General features: G+C 34.8%; 3 protein-coding genes across 4 annotated transcripts; 2 read left to right on the top strand and 1 right to left on the bottom strand.

Moving 5' to 3' along the window:
- The first annotated feature begins 1,822 nt into the window (after positions 1–1,822).
- Positions 1,823–3,904, top strand: LOC142621988 (amino acid transporter AVT1I-like). The gene is made up of 3 exons (XM_075795389.1): positions 1,823–2,066; positions 2,412–3,019; positions 3,183–3,904. Exons 1-3 carry the CDS (start codon positions 1,898–1,900, stop codon positions 3,696–3,698), a joined length of 1,293 nt encoding a protein of 430 aa, XP_075651504.1. The 5' UTR covers positions 1,823–1,897; the 3' UTR covers positions 3,699–3,904.
- Positions 3,905–8,016: 4,112 nt separating this feature from the next.
- LOC142633307 (amino acid transporter AVT1J-like) lies at positions 8,017–9,756 on the top strand. 2 transcript variants are annotated; one of them, XM_075807526.1, is made up of 4 exons: positions 8,017–8,058; positions 8,250–8,310; positions 8,430–9,037; positions 9,241–9,756. In XM_075807526.1, the coding sequence occupies exons 1-4, from the start codon at positions 8,023–8,025 to the stop codon at positions 9,754–9,756; spliced, it is 1,221 nt and encodes a 406-aa protein (XP_075663641.1). In that variant the 5' UTR covers positions 8,017–8,022. The 2 variants fall into 2 exon arrangements, with proteins under 2 accessions (XP_075663641.1, XP_075663637.1); XM_075807522.1 differs by lacking the exon at positions 8,017–8,058 and having other exon boundaries at positions 8,142–8,310.
- A 3,934-nt stretch (positions 9,757–13,690) lies between these two features.
- On the bottom strand, positions 13,691–15,562 carry LOC142608318 (pentatricopeptide repeat-containing protein At2g36730). The gene has a single exon (XM_075780071.1). It carries the CDS (start codon positions 15,466–15,468, stop codon positions 13,930–13,932), a length of 1,539 nt encoding a protein of 512 aa, XP_075636186.1. The 5' UTR covers positions 15,469–15,562; the 3' UTR covers positions 13,691–13,929.
- Between the last annotated feature and the right edge of the window lie 392 nt (positions 15,563–15,954).

Below are 15,954 nucleotides of genomic sequence, written 5' to 3' on the forward strand. Positions count from 1 at the left end.
TATAAATTTGAAACTTAAAAATTTTAGTTATATCAAAAGAAATTATGAAATTAGAATGCATAATAATAATAGTTAGAAGAATATGGACAACTTCAAAAAAGAATAATATCAATAAAAAACACAAAAAATGATATAATTATGTATTAGTAAAAATAGAGAGATAGAAATTATTTTTAGAAATTGTTATTAGCCATGTTAGCATCTAATGTGCCATCTATGCACTTCGTGTCCCACGTAAGCAATTTTTTTTAGTGAAATAATGGTAAAGACTAAATTGAAAACAATTTTCAACATTTAGGAACCAGAATAGGAGCTCAAGAAAAGTAGTAACCTAAGTGAAAAATGGCCCAAATTGTGGGTACCAAAAAAGTATTTTCACCTTTAAAGTATCCATTCACCTTAGAAGGCCAAATAAAACTTGTGGAGGAGACTGTGTGTGTGTAAGAAATTATCATAATAATCAAAGCTACTCATATCAAGCTTATACAGAATATGTATAATTTATTATCTAAATTTTATTGGAGAGAGAGAGAGAGAGAGAGAGAGAGAGAGAGAGAGAGAGAGAGAGAGTACTTGTGATGGGGAATTTGAAGTAGAGATGCAAGAAAAATTTTATAAAAAAATCCACCAAAAAGGGAAAAAAATGAGAGAGAGAGAGAGAGAGAGAGAGAGAGAGAGAGAGAGAGAGATAACTTTTTGTGTGTGAGAAAACTATATATAAAATAGAAAAGAGAATTGTAAATTTATAGTAAGAGGAGGGGAACAAGAAAAACAAAAAATAAAAGAAGATAAAGAGATAAATAAAAAGTGATATTATAAGTGGGGGAGATGAAAAGGTAAAAAAAAAAAGGAAAAAGTTAGAGAAAGTATAACAATAAGTTGGAAAATGAATAAGAAAAAAAAAAGAGTTAAAAAAAGAAAAAGAGAATGTTAAAAATGGATGGATGATGTGGTTATTGATGTGAGTAATAAATACTACACTTCATCTTCAGCTTCTAGATATCTAGATAGATTACTTTCTAGTTTCTTCCCATATCTTTGTATACATGCTATTTGGTCTTTCATGATTTTTCTATTTTGTTTTTGTCTTGATTTATTCTGTACAATGCCTTTATATCATGTACCACATTAGGAACTATTCCCCCAGTGTATATAATCCTATCCTTTTTAATATATGAGTTCCAACGACAATAATCAACTTCTATTAGGAACTCCCCTTGTGAAAGTCATGGAAAGAGCTAATTAATAAACCGTATGCAAAAAACAATTTAAATAGGTTGGTTATTGAGCCATCCTTAATTATCAATGTACAATTACACTTAAAAAATATAAAAGAAAGTCTGCTGGTGATGTGACTTGCTCTCCTTTGTACAAGAGTAATAATTCATCCTTACGTCATTATTTGTTTGGTTGTTTTTTTCTTCTTTATGAAGTACTATACTTTTTTTTGAAAGGGTTATGACAAATCTGCGTCGTACTAAGAAAATATTAAAGGTTAAATAGGACTACTGAAATAAGACCACAAATGACACCTCATTTGATGACTCCATACAGTGACTGAAGCTCTCTGGTACCTTTAGACAAACAAGTGAAGAAAAAGTTTTGCCTTGCTCAAAGAAATTTTAATAAGTGAGTACTTAAATGAATTGTCTAGTTCCTGAAAATTTTTATCTTTTTGAAGTTTGAACTATTGCCTATAATGCTCATAAGCTAAAGTTATACGCATTCTGGTTTCAAAATATTAATTAAAACCTACAAAATTATCTAAAAAGGAATGAAAGAATATCACATAAGTATCTTAGTGGACTATAAAAAGCAAACTGGATATGGGAGTACTCAATGAGCTTTGTGTGGTCTCCAAAAGTTGTGTCGCTTATTTGAACCCTTTCCTTTGGCAATGGAGGCTGAGCAGAAAAATGGGGTTCCCCGTCCTCTCACTGTACCTCTCATGCATGCTGAGACTCACCACGAGCCATCAGCAGTAGAGGCAAGTAGTGGTGTTCAAAAATCTACCAGCACCACATCATTTTTCAAGACCTGTTTCAATGGACTCAATGCGTTGTCAGGTTCTGTTCTTTTTCTTGATAATTCTTGTTCTGAGGATTTTATTTTATATTTGAAAACTTATTTATTCGTTGTCCTTGATTCATATGTTTTTTTCGTATATTTTTTAGTATATGTTAATTTGTTTCTCCAGTCTATATGTTTCCTCATGTTGGACAAAATGTATAGCCCCCATACAAGGAAGTGAATTTGCAGATTACACAGTAATTGGGTGGAAGTCTACTGAAACTATTTTTTCTTATATATTTCTACACTGCCTAGATCAAACAAGTAGGTTTCATTGCTATAATTATATGCTCAATTATAAAGGATTTCAACCCTTCATTCTCTCCTTACCCGATTTCCAGGTGTTGGCATACTGTCAGTTCCATATGCACTATCATTAGGAGGATGGTTAAGTTTGATACTTCTTTTTGCTATCGCCATTGCAACCTTTTACTCAGGCCTGCTGATACAAAGATGTATGGATATGGATTCTGATATCAGAACTTATACTGACATAGGCAACCGAGCATTTGGGAATAAGGGACAAATATTTGTATCGGTTTTCATGAATGTGGAGCTCTTTTTGGTTACGACAGAATTCCTAATTCTAGAAGGGGATACATTATATAATTTGTTTCCCAACACAGGATTTGAAGTATCTGGTGTTAGAATTGAAGGAAAACAAATCTTTGTAATAATTGTGGCCATTGTAATTTTACCTTCAGTTTGTTTAGATAACCTGAGCCTTCTTTCATATATCTCTGCCAGTGGGGTTTTTGCTTCTGTTATTATACTCGGCTCAGTCTTATGGACTGGTGCATTTGATGGAATTGGATTTCATCAAAAAGGGACACTCATCAATTGGAATGGAATCGCAACAGCTGCTAGCTTATATGCCTTTTGTTATTGTGCCCATCCTGTCTTCCCAACAATGTACACTTCTATGAGAAACAAAACTCAATTCAGCAATGTAAGTAGAAACAAATTCTTTGAGTTTTATTATTTTAAAAATGATTTTAATTATGAAATATATCATGAGATTTAGACAATGTCAAGTTTTAGTAGTCATTTTGAAAGCAAGGTGCATTTAGCTGTTTATGTTGCTTACTTCTGCTTTGCTATTTTTATTGCAGGCCCTGCTTCTGTGCTTTACCTTATGCACCATTAGTTATGCATCAATGGCAGTTTTCGGTTACTTAATGTTTGGGTCTAATATTCAGTCACAAATAACTTTAAACCTTCCAGCTGAAAAGCTTAGCTCAAGGGTGGCAATATGCACTACCTTGGTCAATCCTATAGCCAAATATGCATTAATGGTTTCACCTCTTGTGAATGCTATCAAAAGTTGGTTTCCATGTCAGTACAACAAAAGGATGGTTCGCCTCATAATCAGTACCTCGCTTGTAATCAGCACAGTTATTGTAGCGTTGGCTGTTCCCTTTTTTGCAACTCTCATGTCATTGGTTGGAGCATTTCTAAGTGCCACAGTTTCAATTATACTGCCATGCTTATGCTACTTGAAGATTTCAGGCAGTTATCGGAAAATTGGATGTGAAATGGTGATTATCTGGTGCATAATACTAATGGGTGTTGCATTGGCTATAAGTGGTACTTACATATCTCTTGTACAAATAATAGGGGATCTATAGGCAGATACTCTCTCTATGTTGATGTTAGAATTGTGGTACTGTATTCAACTACTGAGTTGTCTTGTAGGGAATGCTTGATTTATTCAAACTGAGTTGTATTGTAGGGACTGCTTGATTTATTCCTACTGAGTTGTCTTGTAGGGAAAAAAAAGGTAGATTACAATATCTTCTCGAGGCATAATGAAATCAAATTTAGTATCCGTTTAAGAACAACTTATCTAACTTTTTTCTGTTATAAGTAATGTAGATAAAAAGTTAAAGTTAAATAAAATAAGTAGGTAACTCACGTGGGACTTGCAAATAGTAAGAAAAATAAACAATAAGCTAGCTTATAAGTGCATCCCAAATAGGCACTTGGTATACTTTTTTATTTTTTGTTTAAGACACTGTTACCCTAAATTAGAGGTCGAGCCTTGGTACGATGGCAAGTTGCTTCCACCAAAAGTGACAGCTTGTGAGTTTGAGTCTAAGAATCAGCATTTCTAATAAATTGGGGATAAGGCTACTTATCATAACCTCTCCTAGACCCAGCAAAAGTGAGAGTTTTATGCAGTAGGTATAACCTTTTTACATCAATACCCTAAATTCTCAAAATATTAACACCTTGCCCCTTTATTGCCCCCCCTTGAGATCAGGAAGTTGTTGCCTGTCGCTGCTTGCTTAATTGAGTCTAACAGATTGTATAATTAGGTAGGTGCTGTAGTTAGAATTGTCATGTACTGTAAATAGTAGTTAGCTGAGTAAGCAAAGAATAAGAATTCACTTTACTCTCCAATCCCTTAGAACTATTGACAATTTCATGCTTCGATGCTATTAATTGGTAAGTACCATCATATTATTCTTTTTCCTATTATTTACTCTACCATATACTTTTTTGATCAGCTCAATTAGCAAACCAAGTTGGAATTTCTTGAGAATCCATACTTCAAAGAGTTCTAATGTGGGAATCATTTTATTGTTAGAATTAAGGTTGAGCGATTAAAGTCACCATTTCCTAATATCTTAACCTTTTTGGGACAATTAGTAATTTATCATGGTATCAAAGGAGGAAGTCTTGAGTTTGATTCTTGTGTCTAACCTACCTCAATTTGAGCACCTAACCAATCTCCTATGTGTATATAATCTGGTCCCTTTTAATATATAAAAGCTCCAATTACAATAATCAACTTCTAAAAGTAACTCCCCTGTTGAAGCAATGAAAAGAGCAAAGAAGCGTTAAATAAACCTTATACGAAAAACAATTTAGAAAGGTTAGTTATTGAGCTTGTAAGGTTGAATTTAATCAACCATTTGTTGGTTTTATTCCGTGCCAAATTTGCTTGTAATTTAACATGTAGAAACCCTGTATTTAAGTAGAAATTATGTAAGAATTGTGTGTGAGAGAGTGTGAAGAAAACTCAAGATGTGAGCATTCAAAGAAGTCTCACGACTGGATCTCACGACTGGCAAGTCGCCAAAGTACCACACGTGTGAAGCATGCTAGAAGCTGAAGGGTCATGATAGTTGAAACACTACAGGACAAAAAGTACAGTCTGGCCTGACAGTTAACTTGCAACTCGTTCCAGCTGCGAGGCCGAGTAGCCAAAATGCCATGTTTTGCTGAAAACTAACTTTTCACATTCTATCTCATACCCTACTATAAATACCCTTATATTCATGAAATGTAATGTGCTGAAAAAGGAGCCTATTGAGAGAAAAATTCTAAGAGAGGTTTCTACAACACACTCACCCTATTAGAGAGAGCTACTCATTCTTAGAGAGAAATCTTTGTAGTCTCTTCTCATTCCCTATCTCATTTGTTGGGCTTTGTGGAGCCTAGTTATGTTTGATCCGGTTGACAATTCGACCTGACCCGAATAATGTTACATAGTTTTTAATGGGAGATTTTTTTAGGTTTAGTCCATGAAGCAGAGACTAGGGTCGATAGGAAAAAAAATTTGGCTCGTTTTGTAGCCTATTGTGAATCATGTGCGTTGGATATAGAAAAACGTTGTTTTTGTGATTAAGGTTTCGGTTGTTTTTGAGAGAGTAAAAAATTGTAGCTGCACTTTGTATTTTTTCCTTGATAATAGGGAAATCCCTGCAACTCCGTGGACGTAGGCAAATTGCCGAACCATGTAAATACTGTCTTGTGCTTGTAATTATTTTTTCTTTGGCGTGTGTTTTCTCTATTTTTTTGTTTCTCACAGGTTAAGAATTTCATGGTAATTCCCTATACCATTGTTATACCCATTGAGAGGAGATTTGTACCAAAACACTACCCACACTCATTTAGAGTGTTGAGAATGTTTTTGGAGCTTGGGAAGCATTGGAATATGCCAAGGATGGCAGATCCAATATGAAGCTTATTGCAGGATCCAGAAAGCTAGAGAAGACATGGTTAAGCTTAACTAGTTGGTAGCAGAAGCTTGGAGGGTTCAAATACATTGGATAAACTAGGCTTGGAGGGTCTTTTGTTATTCTTGTACTCTAACTTTATTCTCTAGTGGATCATTTTACCACTTGGAGGGCTGCAGAGAGGTTTTTCGCCAAGTTCTTCGATTTCCTCTTCGATAACACGTGCCGGTGTTATCATTGTGTTTACATCTCTCTTCCCTTACTCTTTAACCATTAATTCCTGCTATGTTTGTGATTATTTATGTGTTAAAGTAGTTTGCCAAATTGGGTAAAGCTTATATTTATCATTCCACACATATATTATTTAAATATAAGTTTGTGTTGGTTAATTTGATATTGGGGTCTAAACATTCACTAGTGTTTTACACGCTAATTGAACTTTCAGAGCTATCCTAAATAATCAATGTAGCTAATGCTGGTGTCTGCATTGGCTCTGTAGCAGCCGTGCTCCAAACAATTTAGAAATGTATTCACCATAGAAAACCAAATTAAACTTGAACCTATTCTGATAGAACAAACCTATATGCCTTAGAAGAAGTCCTTATTATTTTTAAAGCTGAAGTAGCTAGCAAAGCAAATACAGTATAGGAGAATTACACTTAACAACAGAGAAGCAAGTCTGCACCATGCAAATCCCCCTCGATTATTTTCTATAGGGAATGAATAAACTTTTCTTCTCCTTAACATTTTCCCCTTCTCTTTGTATACACAGTATTTGGTCTTTCATGAGCTCTCTTTTCTTTTGTTCTGCTATTACATGTCACATCGTCCTTAATTGGCCTTTTTATCAAAAACCACGTTGCCAAAACACCCGCTGGTGTAGGGGGACTTGCATTCCTTTGTGCAAGAGTAATTTATCCTTCTATTATTATTTGTTTGCACATAAGCTAAAGTTTTATGCATTCTGGGTTCAAAATATTACTTAAAACCTAGAAAGCACCAACGCGGCTATAGCGTTGCCGTATTGGAGTCTGACGCAGGGCGTGGTGGGTGACACTGCTGCCTGCGCATCGGCGCTGAGTCGGAAATTTTTTTTTTCCAAATTCGCGCCGACTCAGGTCAATTTAGCTCCGACGTGCGCCGAACCAAGCCGATTGTCACCGAATTGGATCGTATCGGGCGGAAAAAGGAAATCGGCCGGTAAGGAAAAAAAAAAAAAAAACTTAAATCGAAAATATTGATGGATATTGATACAAGATACGCTGTCACTGTCACAAGATACCAGTGGCCTTAACCCCTTTCTTCTTCTTTGCTTCTTCCTTTTCTTTCGTTGCCCCTGCCTTTTGTTCTTTTTTTTTTTTTTTTTTTTTTGGCAGTAAAACGATAGGATAAGTTAAATGCCTTTGTTAACTACTTAAAGGCTTTACTTTTGTGCCTCTCTGACCAAACACGTGAGCCAGCCACATCTTCTTTTTTCTTTTTCTTTTTTAATGGGAAGAAATTACACATATTTTAATACTTGTCACATATATAATTTATTTTGTTTTTGGGCTGACTAAATACGTTAGCCACATCTTTTTATTTATTTATTTATGGGAAGTCTCATCTATTTTAATACATCTGTCAATAATTCAAGTGTCAAAAACTTTTATGTACTTATTACTATCTATCTATTTTATTATTATTATTATTATTATTATTATTATTATTATTATTATTATATAAGTTTTCTATTATTATTATATAAAAAAGCATGCTTAGCAATATATAAAATATATAAATAAAAATATTTTAAATAATTTTTTAATCGCTGCACCCTGCCACACCCACATTCTATTTTTTTTCAAAAATTGTCGAGTCCCGCACCTGCGTCCATACCCGCACTTGAATCAGTAAACGCACCTATGCTTCATAGCTTAAAACCTGTGGAGGAAAATTTATATATATGCACATGCATGACAAAACCTATAAAATTATTTTAAAAAGAATGAAAGAAGATCACAAAAGTATCTTAATGGACTATAAAAAGGCAAACTGGATATGGGAGTAATCAATGAACTCAGTCTCCAAAAGCTGCGTCACTTATTTGAATTCTTTCCCTAGACAATGGAAGCTGAACAGCAAAATGGGATTCCCCTTTCCCTAACTGTACCTCTCATGCATGATGAGACTCACCAAGAGCCATCGGCAATAGAGGCAAGTAATGGTAATCAAAATACTACCGGCACCGCATCATTTTTCAAGACCTGTTTCAACGGACTCAATGCATTGTCAGGTTCTGTTCTTTCTCCAGCTAATTCTTGTTCTGAGGATTTTATTTCAAATTTTAGACTTTACTTTTCAATTATAGAGGAATTGGACCATTCATTCTCTCTCTCCTTAACTGGTTTTCAGGTGTTGGCATGCTGTCAGTTCCATATGCACTATCAATAGGAGGATGGTTAAGCTTGATACTTCTTTTTGCTATCGCCATTGCAACCTTTTACTCAGGCCTGCTGATACAAAGATGCATGGATATGGATTCTGATATCAGAACTTATACTGACATAGGCAGCCATGCATTCGGGAATAAGGGAAGAATATTAGTATCGGTTTTCATGAATATGGAGCTCTTTTTGGTTGCAACAGATTTCCTAATTCTAGAAGGGAATACCTTAGATAATTTGTTTCCTGACACAGGATTTGAAATAGCGGGTATCAAAATTGAAGGAAAACAAATTTTTGTAATAATTGTGGCCATTGTAATTTTACCTTCAGTTTGTTTAGATAACCTGAGCCTTCTTTCTTATATCTCTGCTAGTGGTGTTTTTGCTTCTGTCATTATACTTGGTTCAGTCTTGTGGACTGGTGTATTTGATGGCATTGGATTTCGTCAAAAAGGGACACTCATTAATTGGAATGGAATCCCTACTGCTGCTAGCTTATATGCCTTCTGCTATGGTGCCCATCCAGTCTTCCCAACAATACACACTTCTATGAGAAACAAAAGTCAATTCAGTTATGTAAGTAGAATCAAGTTCTTTGAGTTTTATAATACTATAGTCCATTATATAGTGCTAATTTGATTAGTTTAAAAGTGATTTTACCTATGACAAATGTGATGTGATTTAGACAATGTCATGGTTTAGTCGTAGCCGTAAACTTGAAGCAAGTGGTTTTTAGCTGTTTTGTGTTACTTACTTCTGCTTTTCTATTCTAATTGCAGGCCTTGCTTCTGTGCTTTACCTTATGCACTATTAGTTACGCAACAATGGCTGTTTTCGGTTATTTAATGTTTGGGTCAAATGTTCAGTCACAGATAACTTTAAACCTTCCAACTGATATGCTTAGCTCAAGGGTGGCAATATGCACTACCTTGGTCAATCCCATGGCCAAATATGCATTAATGGTTACACCTATTGTGAATGCTATCAAAAGTTGGTTCCCACATCAGTACAACAAAAGGATGTTCGGCCTCTTAATCAGTACCTCGCTTGTAATCAGCACAGTTATTGTAGCGTTGACTATTCCCTTTTTTGCAACTCTCATGTCATTGGCTGGAGCATTGCTAAGTTCCACAGTTTCAATTATACTGCCATGCTTATGCTACTTGAAGATTTCGGGCTGTCATCGGAAAACTGGATGGGAAATGGTGGTTATATGCTTTATAATACTAATGGGTTTTGCACTGGCAATATCTGGTACTTACACATCTCTGGTACAAATAGTACGGGATCTATAAGCAGAGAATATCTCTATGATAATGTTAGAATTGCGTTACTGTATTCAACTACTGAGTTGTCTACCAAGGAACGCTTGATTTATTAGATTTTGCTTCTGATTGATGTTATAAAGTTGATCTGCATTATTTGTAAAAGGCAGATGTTAGGAATTGGAGAAGTCTCCAACAATTTATAGAAACAACAGTGCCTTAGGTGAATGAAATTATTCTGAATTGGTGATTCTTGAATGCTCTCATGGAAACAACTTATTCTAGAATCTGGAGTGCTACACTTACAAGAGAACTGATTGCTCAACCCAGTTTGTAACCAATGCAAGTTTATAAGAGATCCACTATGTTTGTATTAGCACATATCCTAGGCACTACTGAACTTCGACAGTGTACTGGAACAGCTTGAAATATTTGGATTGAAGTAACAAATTGAGAGTTTTCAACTATAAAAGATTTTCTTTATCCAGTTCTTAGAGATCCATTTATTGTTGAAAAGTGGGCTAAAAGGTGCATGAAATTTTGTGTCTTGAAGAAATTATATAAATGATGCCCAAATTCCTATCAGGCAACTAGTCATTTGGAAGGAATATTTTCACTTACCAATCCAACTAATAAATACAACTATTTTTCACGAAATGATTAGTAAGGGTCCATTTGGATGTAGCTGAAAACTGAAAACTGAAAAATACTGTAGTAAAATAATTTTTTAATGTGTGAATAGTACCATGTGACTCATTTTTAATGAAAAAATTGTTAAAAAGTGAAATTTGTGGATCCGTGAACAATGCACGATGTGCACTGTTCACGGAAAAAGTCAAACTTTTCGGCTCAAAAAAAAAAATACTAAAACGCAAAACGTGCGTTTGGGAAGCGCAAAACCCGCTTCCCAAATGCACACTAAGTAATAAGTCTAATAATACTTTTCCTTTTTTTTGATGCCGTAGAACCTCACTATGGTAAGACTTTTTAGACCCACTCCTGAAGAGTAAACCCCACCTTTTTTTTTTTTTGAAAACAAAACCCCACCATTTAGAACCATGTATTTAAAAAATACAAGATATCTGGCCTGACAATACTTTTAAATGGAAAAAGTTTATGGGTCTAATAATACTTGTTAACTTAAGCAATTTATGGAAAAAGTTTTTCCATAGACTCTCTTAACCTCAAGTAATTGCGATAATGTAGGATTTAAATGAACTCTCTAGACTCTTCTGTGATGCTAATTGTTTAATGGACAAAATCTTATCCTTTGTACACTCTTGTTTCAAAATATCTCATAAAACTTTTCGATTTGACTTTATATGCACATGTATGACAAATCACGAAAGCCCACAAAATAAATAAAAAGAGTTGGAAGATTAAAGAACAAAACGTACCTTAATGGATTATAAATAAGCAAAACGTGACAAGGGATAGTTAAATTTTAATGAACTCTCAGACCTAGAAAAGCTTGCATAACGGACCCCAAGGTCTACAAAAGCTTGCATAACGGACCCCAACTAATGCCCCAAAGATTCTGGGTTCAAAAATAAATCTTTCGAGGGTTAAATAAAAAACAACGTGCTTTATTGAATTATAAAATGTAGATTGCGATAAGTGTATTAATGAATGCTTTGGTCTCAGCTGAGCAATCTGTTACTTTATTTTTCTTTATTGATGTACTGCACAGAACCCACAAAATTAAGAAAGGCTTAATCACAATCATCCTGATCCACCCTAAAATATAAAATTTGCTTCTAAAGTTTGAAAATTTTCTGTATAAAAATTAATAATTATCCACCTAAAACTATAAGAGCATTTGAAGTGTGCTCCACTAATTTAGACATTAAATTATTCCTGAATTAGGGCGTTGATTGCAAAATTTTGTAGTTTAGCTACATGTTACAAATATCACTATAGTTTATGCTGGATAGCTACAATTAACCATTAGAAAAAACAATAATGTTAGGAACAAAATTTTTTCCGAATTTTTTTCACTATGGTGATAAATTTTTTCTTTCATACATTTTAAGTGGAAACACCAGACAATATAATTGAGCTATAAAGTACTTTGAAACAATGTTGCTTTTAATAGATAATGATTCATTGAGCTATAAGTACTTCGAAACAACACTACTTTTACATAGATAATGATTCACTGATGACATCTTGGTTGTGCTAATCATAGTAGACCAAGTTTACCAACAACAAAAAATCATAGTAAACCACGCCAACAACTGTTAAAAAAAAAGTGTATCTCTAATTTAGTTCACCTTACACATTAAAAGCTAAAATATAGAAAAGAGGGACAAGCGTGATTTATTGATTTGTACTTACCAAGAAAGTGTTTCATTGGAGGATTTTGAAACCCCCACGCCCAACCTCAAAGACTATTAAGAACGTGCTGAAGCTAAATTAACTTTGGTATTTTCAAGAACTCTTTAACACGTTTACAAGTATCAAGGGATAGGTTTAGGATATTCCATTCAAAACAAAGTAAAAACTCAATCTGCACTAATTTATTTCTCATCTTGAACTGCTTGTACTTGTATAAGCTAGGACTAGGAGTGTGTTTATGTGTTTTTCTTTTCCTTCTTTTTTTCTTTCATAATTCGATAGTTACAACAATAAGAGAAGGAGATTCAAACACTAGTTCTTTTTTATAAAGAAAAACAAGTAAGGGAAAAATGACAATAGACCTTTTGAGCTTTAGGTTTTTGCGAGGAAAGGAAATAAAAATTAGTGTACTTCTTTTGTGTGAAAAATTTAATGAGGAATTGGAAAAGAAGGAAAAAAAAATGCAACATACAAATCAGCAAGGATTCAATCAAACCTTCTGTTAAACTTTCAACACCTTGTCCCCCAGCTCCAGATTTTGGCAAATGTAACTTTGATGCTGTGGTACGAAATTATCATGTTTGTATTGCAGTTGTGTTTAGAAATCATAGGACTGAGATCATTGTAATTTGGACAGATATTTTGGATTAGGGTGGCCCCATTTGGGCTAAGGCCCAAAACGGAAAAGTTGGTAGCTCTTTCTGTTGCCTCTTGGTCTAGTTTCTAGTTGAAAAAAGCTTTAAAAACAATCTCCATCTATTTTGTTCCTTTATCTGTTTTGGAGGACTGTGTTGTAGGTGGGACTGGTACCCCCTTAGCTAAACATATGTGTTTCAAGTAAACCAAAACAAACAAACAAAATCCAATTTTTTTTTTTTTTTCAATTCTTTCAACCAAATTTTTCTTAATGATTTTCTAAACAAGAAGTGTAGTATGTCTTCTACAACTTATGAAATAATATTTTAGTCTCATCTTTGGCGGAGAATACTCTCCTTGGAAGAATTAGGGTGGTCGATTATGGGTCAACTAGTTGTATAGGAATGAAATGGTCATCATTGCTAGAGAGACTCATCACAAAATCCATTAATATACTGTTAAGACAGTGTTGGAAGCACCTTTCCACACAAATCAGTTTAGTGCATCACGGTGAAGCATAGAAAAACAAACAAAAAATTGTATACCTTCAGCTATGAGTAATGATACCAAGGTCTTTTATTCTCTGCACACCTCATTAATTTTTTCTTGATGGGTAGAAACAACCTAATTTATACGTGTGAAAGGGACTTTATATATAAATATAAAGTTAAGAGTTAAATATCCAAAAGCTAGAGTTAAATCCATTACACACTAGGCCATTTATACATAAACTAGCATTCAATTTATCACTCTCTAAGAGAGTATAATCATCCTTAAAATAGCCATCTATATGCTCCTTTATGGTTTTTTCAAGCAAACTAATCTCCATCAACGTTTATGATCATTGACTGCTGAATAGGCTCACATGTATATGTGGAAATGATCTCAAAACCACTGATCCAATTTTAATGAAATTAAAAAAAAAATTATATATATATATATATATATATATAGAGAGAGAGAGAGAGAGAGAGAGAGAGAGACCCATATAAAATAAAATTCTGACATACACGTCACAATTTATTCGGTAACCATGAGCTGTCGATCATCAGATGATTGTATAAAAGAAAAGATATTTTAATATGAAAAGGTAAGTTTTCAAGTAACACTTGAAAGGAAAAATAAAAGGCTCAAAACTTACTGAAAAGCAAAATTCATGGAAAATCAGAGGTTGTGCAAATCCAGTTTCCACATTCTGCAATAGAACAGCATCGTGAAAAGCAATTTCAATTACAATAAGTTAATCATCTTCATGTGCAAGCTCAACCCATCTAATAACTGGTAGATAACCCCATAATCAGCTTGATCATCATATCCAGAAAAGAACCTATGGGTGGATCCACCTAAATTCACACAACTCTCTCCCGCCATTTTCTTCAACCTCCCAGCTTTCATAATCCTCCTCACATCTGCCGCTTTCTCCCACATCCCAACTTCAGAATACATGTTTGCAACCATCACAAAATTCCCACCTCTCCTTGGCTCCAATTCAAGCAACTTCTTCTTCACCTTATCTCCCACCCCATCTTTGTCATTAACATAATGAATGCTGCACGCACTAAGCAAAGTCCTCCATATAATTGGGTCAGGTTCCATAGGCATGTTCATTATGAAAGCATAAGCTTCCTTGAGTTGGCCAGCACGGCCCAAGGTATCCACCATTGCACCATAATGTATCATCATGGGTTTAATTTTATGCACATGCTCCATATCATGAAAGTATCGATACCCATCATCCACTAGTCCTGCATGGCTACAAGCACAGAGGACCCCAAGAAAGGTGACATAATTCGGACATATTGATGAGTTACACATCATCTTTAAGAAAAGATCAAGAGCTTCCTTAGCAGACCCATGTTGAGCTAGCCCCAAAATCATTGCACTCCATGTCCAAACATTTCTCTCTTGCACTCTATCAAACACCAACCACGCATAATCTACATCTCCAGATTTTGCATACATGTCGACAAGGGCAGTACCCAATTGAAAATTCAAAACCATCCCTCTCACAATAACTAGGGAATGAACCCATCTCCCTAAGCTCAAGTTTCCAAGCTCAGCACACGCAGAAAGCATAACCACCATAGTGGTCTCATCCGGCTCAAAACCAAAATCCCTCATCTTCAAAAAATAACACATCCCATCATCAAACCACACGTTCTCAACACAAGCAGTTATTACAGCATTCCAAGAAACAACCGTTCTCACAGACATTTCATCAAACACCCTACACGCATCCGAAATCCTCTTACAACACCCATAAGCACTGATCAAACTGTTCTGAACATACACATCAGAGTCCAAACCACACTTCACGACCTCCCCATGAACCTGCCTCCCTTCCTTAACCGCCGCGCACGCCTTGAAAAGGAACGGAAATGTGAGTTTATTGGGTCTAATTCCTCGCCTTCGCATTCCGAGAAATACCCATATCGCCTCTTTCGGAGAATCACTCGAGGCATATCCCCTGATGACAATGTTCCACGGCAAAGGCGTGGAATCATCGAAACCAAAGAGAATAGACCGCGCATAACGCAAGTTTTTTGAGGGAGACAAAGTGCAGAACCGGATGAGTTCGCTTAAGAGGAAGCTGTCTCTGTGGAGGCCAGAGACTATGATTTGAGCATGGATTTGAAAGAGCTGCTGGGCTGAGGAGCAGAGGTTGAGAAGAGTGAGGCATTGGTGCTTTCTGGAAATGAAATTTGAATTACAGTTGGAGAAATTTGGAGGGAAGATGGGATTGGCAGTTGGGATTGGAAACCGAACCATGCATTGAGTTTTATTACGTCTTTACCTTATTGATTGTTATCTCTCTTTTTGTTTGTTTATTTGTGTAAGTTGGATCAGTATACCTATACTAATGGGCTTTTGTAGGCTTTGTTTTGAGTTTCCACTTTAACACATTTATAGCAAATTTTAACAGGTCTTTAGTCATTTATTACTCATTGTTTAATATTTTGATAAGGGGATGGGTTGGGTTGAGGAGATTTTTTGACTCAATCTACCATAGTGAGTAAAAAAAAAATTCAACTCAACCCAATCCATCACATAAGTCCAACCCAACCCAACCCAACCTACATGGGTCGGGTTGAACTCATGAGTTTGACAAATTTTATTATTATTATTATTATTAAATTGAGTAGAAAAAAAAATAAAAATAAATATATTAAAAAAAAAACTCAAAGATTAGTATCAATGTAACTCTTAAAAGGCAAACAATACTAATGACTAAACAACATAATAGTAATTTACTAG

This window comes from Castanea sativa, chromosome 1 (genome assembly GCF_040712315.1).
Source record: "Castanea sativa cultivar Marrone di Chiusa Pesio chromosome 1, ASM4071231v1".
Classification (NCBI taxonomy): domain Eukaryota; kingdom Viridiplantae; phylum Streptophyta; class Magnoliopsida; order Fagales; family Fagaceae; genus Castanea; species Castanea sativa.

Bases quoted from the DNA above. Each gene is read 5' to 3' on its own strand.
- LOC142621988 (XM_075795389.1), top strand. From the start codon at position 1,898: ATGGAGGCTGAGCAGAAAAATGGGGTTCCCCGTCCTCTCACTGTACCT. The intron at 2,067-2,411 runs GTTCTGTTCTTT...CCCGATTTCCAG, and splicing joins TGGACTCAATGCGTTGTCAG to GTGTTGGCATACTGTCAGTT. The intron at 3,020-3,182 runs GTAAGTAGAAAC...TTTTTATTGCAG, and splicing joins ACAAAACTCAATTCAGCAAT to GCCCTGCTTCTGTGCTTTAC.
- LOC142633307 (XM_075807522.1), top strand. From the start codon at position 8,142: ATGGAAGCTGAACAGCAAAATGGGATTCCCCTTTCCCTAACTGTACCT. The intron at 8,311-8,429 runs GTTCTGTTCTTT...ACTGGTTTTCAG, and splicing joins CGGACTCAATGCATTGTCAG to GTGTTGGCATGCTGTCAGTT. The intron at 9,038-9,240 runs GTAAGTAGAATC...TTCTAATTGCAG, and splicing joins ACAAAAGTCAATTCAGTTAT to GCCTTGCTTCTGTGCTTTAC.
- LOC142608318 (XM_075780071.1), bottom strand. From the start codon at position 15,468: ATGGTTCGGTTTCCAATCCCAACTGCCAATCCCATCTTCCCTCCAAAT.